The 7,784-nt window shown below is 41.8% G+C and overlaps 1 protein-coding gene across 1 annotated transcript; it reads left to right on the top strand.

Annotated features, from left to right (window-relative positions):
* The first annotated feature begins 4,382 nt into the window (after positions 1-4,382).
* Tex43 (testis expressed 43) lies at positions 4,383-7,582 on the top strand. The gene is made up of 3 exons (XM_004631322.2): positions 4,383-4,468; positions 4,883-4,991; positions 7,302-7,582. The coding sequence occupies exons 1-3, from the start codon at positions 4,383-4,385 to the stop codon at positions 7,509-7,511; spliced, it is 405 nt and encodes a 134-aa protein (XP_004631379.1). The 3' UTR covers positions 7,512-7,582.
* The last annotated feature ends 202 nt before the right edge of the window (positions 7,583-7,784 follow it).

The following is a 7,784-nucleotide window of genomic DNA, read 5'->3' as shown; positions in this document are numbered from 1 at the left end:
GCTTTGGGTGGCTTTATTTACTTGTGCTTGGTGCTGTCCTACACCAGTGATGGCAAACCAGTTGGAGACCAAGTGCCAAACTGCAACCCGGAACCCACTTATTAACCGCAAAGTGCCAGCACTGCAGTTAAACCTGAATACTGACTGAGCTTTTAATTTTATAAAAACAGTTACCCACTTGGCTGTGGGGTAACTTAGCTCACGTGCTGACAGCACTGCATACCCTCTGCAGCATGCATGCCCTAGGTTTGCCACTGCTGCTAGGGCCTGATACACTGCAAAGCATGTGTTATGCTGTTGAGCTGTTCGCTGTCTGCAACTTGCTTTTCTCCTTGTGATGCCAGGGATTGAGCCCAGGGCCTTGAACATGCTAGGCAAGTGCCCAACTTTTAAAATCTCAAATATTGCTTAATATCACTTCTATAACCAAGGGAAGACACATTTTAAGTAAGTGCATGTTGTTCCTGTGTGGGTTCTAGTTTTGTTACTGAAGGTTGTATCCAAGGGTTATCACTCTGAGCTACATCCATAATCTGCTTTAGCTTTGATTTTGTTCTTTGGGCATTTTTTGGATGAGACAATCTTAAGTTGAATTTGGCCTTCCTCTTGCTTCAGCCTGCTGGGGAGTTGAGATTGCAGTCCTGTGCTACCACACCTGGCTCAGGTTACTTAGGAAAGGTGATTTATTTTTCCCTCTTGTGGTTAGAATGGTACCCCAGGTCATCTTACATATCACACATGTGCTTTGCCACTGAGCTCTGGTGGTTTTAAAGCAACATCACATTTAGAAAAGATAAACATGTAAGTATTACTACTTCCTTTAGTCCCCTTTTTAAAGGACACTAATTCCTGAGGCTACTTTATCATCATTCATATTGTCCCTTTTAAACTGGTAATAGTGACCCACACCAGTAAGCCCAGCTATTCAGGAGGCTAAGGTAGGAAGATTGCAAGTTCGAGAGCGGCCTGGGCAACTGTCTCAGAATAAAAAAAGTTGAATGTGTAGCTCAGTGCTTCCTGGATTCAATCTCTAACCATAGTAAGAGGGGAAAAAAGATTGCCTCTTTTGCCAATGTTCCTGGTTCAGTTTTGTCAGTTTTTTAACCTTTGAAACCATAGATTTCTGCCTTGTATCATATCCTATCGTATAGAAAGCAGTGCTTACGTTTTTAAGGTTCTTTTAATTTTTCATGTTTAAAATTACTTTTATTGATATTTGGGGCTGGGGAGATGGCTTAGTGGAATAAGTGCTTCCCTGGCAAGTGCAAGGGCCTGCGTTCAATCTCCGGTTCCACCAAAAAAAAAAAAAAAAAAATTACTTTTATCAGAGCCAGGCATGGTGGCACACACCTATAATCCCAGCACTTGGGAGACTGAGGTAGGAGTTGTGAGTTTGAGAACATCTTGGGCTACATAGTAAGTTCATGGCCAGCCTCAACTACATAGCAAGACCCTGTCTCAAAAAAAAAAAAAAAAAAAAAAGAATACCACTTGAAGAGACACTCATGGGGGCCTGCCCCTTAGCTCAGTTCTTTAAGTGGCTGCTTCAACAAAGCAGTCAGGCTCAGGTTGCTGTGGTTCGAGCCCCACAACTCAAGCCAGCCAAACCTGCCCTGAGGGCATTCAGAGCAAAAAAAAAAAAGATGCAAGTGAAATAAACCAGACACGCATGTGTAAATATCGTATAGTTTCCCTAGTATAAGAACTCAAAAAGAAGAAATACAAACAGAAAGGTATAATACAACTAAAAGGAAAGCAGGAACTTCAGGACTAAATAAGAGAGGGAAAGGAGAGCTAGGAAACATGACAATGACAAGCCATACAGTTGTATGTAGAAGATGGGTAAGGCAATGATCCTGAGAATCTTCAGAAGATTTTTTTTTTTTTGGTAGAACCGGGGATTGAATTCAGGCCTTTGCGCTTGCCAGGGAAGCGCTTATTCCACTGAGCCATCTCCCAGGCCCCTTCAGAAGAATTTTGAATCTAGCAGTTAATTGGAATGAGTCTCACCCTGACTACATATACTGACACCTGTAAACTAAGCAACCGCACTGAAGATGGCAATTTGTAATAGTAGGTTCATGCTTGGTGTGCCTGTCATTCTGGCCTTCTGAATACAGGCTGCTTGTCATGATATGCCAGTTGCTGCCGTGCTGTCTCTCGGGTAAATGATTGTTCAAAGAGAAGAGGGTGGTGAATGAAGGCAGGAGACAGGAAAAGGAATGTTGCAGGACTGTCCTGCTACAAGGTTGTATATGGTTAGATTTCTGGACTTAAGTGTAAACATAAGAATTATATAATTCTTTATGCCTATTTTCAAAATATATTTTAATTTTTTTCATCATATTCTGTAAGGACTTAAAGTTCAACATATCAATACTTGATAAATAAATACCTGTTCCATGTTATGCCTAAGACGTTTGATATTCAGACAGATAGTGAACTTAAGTTTAACAGCCTAGGTTATATGGTAATAACAATAAGCTTGTCTTCTGGATGGCTAACAACCTAAGTTTGCAGAACAAAATTAGAGAAAAATGAGGGCTGCTAGGAAAGCCAACATTTTGGCCCTAGCCTTCCAAGGTCAATTGAGACTCAGGACATATGAGAACTTGTACTGTAACATCATGTAACTCAGTAGTGTCCCAAATTTTCTGATCAAGGAGATTATGGGGCCAAAGAGGAAAGTGATCGACAATGTAGAGTGTGCCTACGGAGAGGCACATGGAGAGAAAACATTCTCTCAGGCTTTCACAGGGAGCACATTGGCCGAGCAATGGCCGTGCCTCATCCACATGGCTGACACTGACAAAGGTTCTACAATCTGAGCTACAGGATCTCAGGATAAATCCCGAGGGGATTTCACTGACCTTATCAGACCCAAAATCTACAACTCTTGTTGCATAGGTCCTGCTTTATCTTGATCTTAACCATCCAGCAGAAAAGTGTAAAAACGAAGTATAAGAAGTAAAGCCATGCTGTTATGTTGAGCTGTAGGGGAGTCAGGTCAACAATTTCTGACATTGCCAGTCAAGCAGAAGACCCAATACTATTATGGACTACTGAACTCAGAATATTTTGCTGAGTTAACACACCTATAATATTCAAATGATGGAACTAAACAAAAAACGGGATACAGATGAATGTCCATTTTGTATCTGTGTATTCAAAATGGTTAGGATAGATATATAATTACATTCTCTTAATGAATAGAGGGATTTGTTCTAATAGTGTTTGTAAATAGGATATCATGTCTGCATCTTGTACAGCAAATAACCACTAGGAAGAGAGTATGCAATGTGTTAATTCTTGAAACTGTCCTATGAGTTTGAGTTGAAACTGTCTCATTGCTATTTGTTTTTCAGTAAAATTATGAAAAAAAAAAAAAAAAAAGCAAGCAGGCATCGAAATACAAAAAAAAAAGAAAATATTTAAAAAGATTTCTTTTATTCACTATAGTAATAAGGTATCTTGTAATTAAGCTCAGTACTTGCAAAGGTGTGACAGGAGGATCACAGATTTGAGGCCAACCTGGACAATTTGGTGACATAATGAGACCCCATATCAAAAAAGGACTGGGATATAACTCAGTGCAAATTCCCTGAGTTCAAACCTTAGAATGTTAAAAAAAAAAATAAAAGTTTTATAGTTAGAATATTCTGGGGGCTGGGGAGATAGCTCTATAGAATAAGTGCTTGCCTTGCAAACGCAAGAGCCTGAGTTCAATCCCTGGTTCCGCAAAAAAAAAAAAAAAAAAAAAAAAAAAAAAAAATTCTGTAATATGACAGTGAAAGAAAATGGGTCAGATTGGTGTGTATGTGTGCAAATTTGATACTCAAAGTACATATTTAATAGGTGGTAAAGAGTAATGTGTAGTTTATAGAAAACACAATTTATATAGTACATAAAAAGGAAAATTAGCCAGAGGCAGAGAATGTTAATATGAAGTGCTTATTTGTGAACATTCAGTCAAACATTTTCTCTAGTATGTGCCAAATTTCCATTGTGCAACATTTTCATTTTTCAGTTGCTCACAACAAATAATTTTGTCAAGGGGAATTAAAAACTACTGAAGCCGGGTGTGGTGACGCACAACTCTTAATTCCAGCTCTTAGAGGCTGAGGCAGGAAGATCATTCCAAGTTTGAGATGAGCCTGGGCCACAAAGTGAGTTCAAGGCCATCCTGAACTACATAGCAAAATGCTGTCAAAAAGACTTACAATTTTTTTGAAGTTCTGAAAACAGGTATGAGCCCACTCTACTGCTAAGGTATTTGCTAAGGGTTGCTATGAAGTTAGAGATACATTGTTACATCAGAGACAGTTTCATCATTAGAACAGTGACTTGGATTCTAGATGTGAGTTCTATCAGTGCAGGCAGTAATGGCCTCTGAAAAAGATGCTTGTCCTGCCTTCCCTAAACTGTTCGACAACTGCCCTGTTGAGACTCCCCAGAAGCCTACCAATAAGTGAGGACCAAAAGGACTTGGGAGCAGCAGGGTTTTGTTGGGTTTTTTTGCAGTCTGGGAACTATGTAGAGTAACAGCTACTTAGCATCTGCAGGAAGCTTTATGTTCCAGAGGAAAATGTATGGGTGAGAAAAAGGTCTGACCAAGTGTAGTTTTATACGTTCAGAAGGCCGGTTAGCTGCTGCCTATTGGTGACTGGCCAGACAGAGATTTCCTTATACAAGGGATACATGATGGTGTCCTGCCTTGCCCTTGAAATCAGTCACCCCGACATGTGCAACTGCACACGGTGGGAGGTAAATAGCGCAGCTCCATCTTGGTGCTAGATGGGGATTGGTGTCACAGTTCTGGACACTAACGTGGGTGCGCAGTTGCTTCCCTGCCTGCTCGCTCACAGGTGTCCTTTCTCATCAGGTACCAAGACATTCATTTGCCACGGTTTTCACTAAGGCAAGGGATGATCCCAATGCGTTACGTCATGCCTTGGAAAGAAAACATGAGATTCAGGAATGTGAACCTGAAGGTATTTTCTCATAAATATCCATTATTTTAAAACTTGTATTATTTAATACAGTCTGAGCAGACACAAAAACTGCACTCTCAGAGAAATTTGCAAGTAATCCAAATAACACAAGTGCACTTTAGATCTGCCAAAGGAGTTTAAAGCCTTGACACCACGCTAACTTGTGTGACAAGCCTCCCAGGTGCTGGGATGGTAGGTGTGTGTTCCTACACCCAGCTATAGCTGTTCCATAAAATGCACATGTGAGCCTGGCCTGGTGGTACATGCTTTTAGTTCTAGCACTCGGCAAAGTCCAGCCTAGCTCCCTCACAACTTAGTGAGACCCTGTGATAAATGAAAAGGGATGGAGGTGTACTTTACTGTGAAGACCCTGGGTTCAATCCCTAGTACCTCCAAAAAAAAAGAACACAACATGCACAGCAGTGTTATACAGTACACGAAGCTGCATTTACCTCGGAATGATTTGTGCATGCACACACATGGGTTTGTGTCTGATTTGCATTTTGCTTTTTGAGATACGGTCTCACTATGTAGGTGGGGCTTGAATTCACTATGCAGCCAGTCTGGCCTTGAACTCATAAGGGTAATTCTGCCTCAGGCTCATGAACGTTGTGGTCACTGATGTTTGCCACCACACCCGGCATGCTGTTTTTATTTTTTCTGTGTGTGTCTGTGCTGCTGAGGATCAAACCCAGAACCTTGTAGGTACTTAGCAGGTGCTACAACTGAGCTGTATCTCCGGGCTTGGTCTTGTTCTTATTTTGGTTGTTTTTTGGTTTTGTGTTTGGGGATTGAACTCAGGACTTTGCACTTGCCTGGCACGTACTTATCCTGCTGAGCTATTTCCCCAGCTCTTTTCTTAATTTTTTTTTTGAACCAGAAATTACAAGTTTGAGCCCAGCCTGGACAGCTGAGTTACTTAGCAAGACACTGTCTCAAAATGTTAAGAAAGGGCTGGCTTAGTGTAAAGGCCTTGGGTTCAGTCTCCAGGGCTACAAAATGCATACATACATAAACATTTTAAAATAAAATATTCCTAACAATTTAAAAAATATTACTGACTAATGTGGAGAATATTCTACCTTGCAAAGTTACCATGGAAATTAAAGAATTAAATGAAGCGAGGGCTGGGGAGGTAGCTCGGCAGCCTTAAGTGCCTGCCTGGCATGTGCAAGGACCCAGGTTCAAGCCCCAGAACCCTCAGTGCACTTTGTCGGCCACTGAAACTGGGCATGGTGCTATGCTCCTGTAATCCCAGTGCTAGGGAGGCTGAGACAGGAGAGTCACTACGAGTCCAAACTGCATAGTGAGACCCTATACCAAATAAAGGATTTTTTAAAAATTGAAAAAATAAAGAAATAAATGAAGTGAATGTACCCACACTGAATAAATGCTGGTACATCCTAGCTTATATTCTTGTCTTCCACTTATCCTCACTGGTGTTACCATAAGAGGTAATGTTAAAAATTCATGTTCATATTTAGCAGCCATACAGTAACACAGTGCACTAGCAGTGGGCCCCACCCCATGGCCAACCAGAAGCTGCTCAGCAGTACTGAGCTCCCTTAAGTCAGGAGCCTCAAAGAGCAGCCACTGATTCATAACAGCAGAGTCTATCCCAAGTGAGTGCTTGAAATTGGCGGCACTCTCGCACCCGTGGGTGGGCTTTTGTTTCTTCTTTTTCTTTTTGCAGTGCTGTCAACGGAACCCAGGACCTCTCCTGCTTTGCCCTGGGCTACATCATGCAATGTACTCACTTACCTTTTGTTGAATGTTCAGAGAATCCTTCAGTATTCTTATTTGGTGAGAAAATCCCAAGTTGTGGAGGGAGTGGTGAGGGACTTGCCCGAGTCCACATATGCAGGGAGCTATAGTTCAGTAGTCTAACTCCAGATGTGTCTGTCACCTTCATAACTGAAATGAATACAGTACTTCGTAACACTGAGCACAGAATGTTGCTTTTATCCTAATGTCCATCAGACAGTAGCAGGTTATTTGGTTTTTGGGTTTTTTGGCAACATCTTTTGAAGCAGGGATTGAACTCAGGCCCTTGCACTTGCCAGGGAAGCACTAATTCTACTGAGCCATCTCCCGGGCCCCCTGTTGGCAAGTTCTTGCTATGTAGTCCTCAGACTTCCTGTGGAGCTCAGGCTGGCCTGGAACTCACCGTCCTCATCCCTCAGCCTTCCAAGTGCTGCAACTACAGGCATACACCACCACGCCTGGCTAAAAACTCCATCGTGATCTAACAAAAAATGATGTTTGATGTGATGTGGCATTGAGCTGAGGGTTTTTTTTTTTTTTTTTTAGCACGCAGAAGCATCTGGGATCTACACTGGCCCATTAGAAGATTCTCTGTTTCTGAGTTGCAGAGAAAGGCTTTGCCATGGGGAAGATCGTAAAATTGTCTTTAGGAAAAGCCCACCGGAGATAAAAATCATGGACATGCCTTTGCATTCACCCCTCTCCAGATACCAAAGCACTGTGATTTCCCATGGCTTCAGGAGGCGGCTGGTCTAATGACAGCAGAAGGCACTAAAGCTGGGCTCAGCCTACAGCTCAGCAGGAGAACACCTGTGTGATGTGTGAGAAACAGGCTCCATCCCAGCACCACAAAACAGATAAATTAAAAAGGAAGTGATAAAACTATTTCGGCCAATGTTCAAGTCCATAGTCCATTTGCATGTCACCTTTGAGTTCCTTTTGTGTAAAGATCCCCTAAGTCAGGAGCATTTATGCCTGGCAAGTGCAAGGGCCTGAGTTCAATCCCGGTTCTAAAAAAAAAAAAAAAAA

The sequence above is a fragment of the Octodon degus genome, unplaced genomic scaffold (genome assembly GCF_000260255.1).
Source record: "Octodon degus isolate 3935 unplaced genomic scaffold, OctDeg1.0 scaffold00040, whole genome shotgun sequence".
Lineage (NCBI taxonomy): Eukaryota > Metazoa > Chordata > Mammalia > Rodentia > Octodontidae > Octodon > Octodon degus.
Note: the sequence above shows the minus strand (reverse complement) of the source record. Positions and strands in the feature narration are given on the sequence as shown.

What these genes read in the sequence shown, in the direction of transcription:
- Tex43 (XM_004631322.2), top strand. Translation starts at nt 4,383, where the DNA reads ATGGCCTCTGAAAAAGATGCTTGTCCTGCCTTCCCTAAACTGTTCGAC. An exon ending in CCCCAGAAGCCTACCAATAA is followed by an intron (nt 4,469 to 4,882) that starts GTGAGGACCAAA and finishes CTTTCTCATCAG; the next exon opens with GTACCAAGACATTCATTTGC. An exon ending in TCAGGAATGTGAACCTGAAG is followed by an intron (nt 4,992 to 7,301) that starts GTATTTTCTCAT and finishes TTTTTTTTTTAG; the next exon opens with CACGCAGAAGCATCTGGGAT.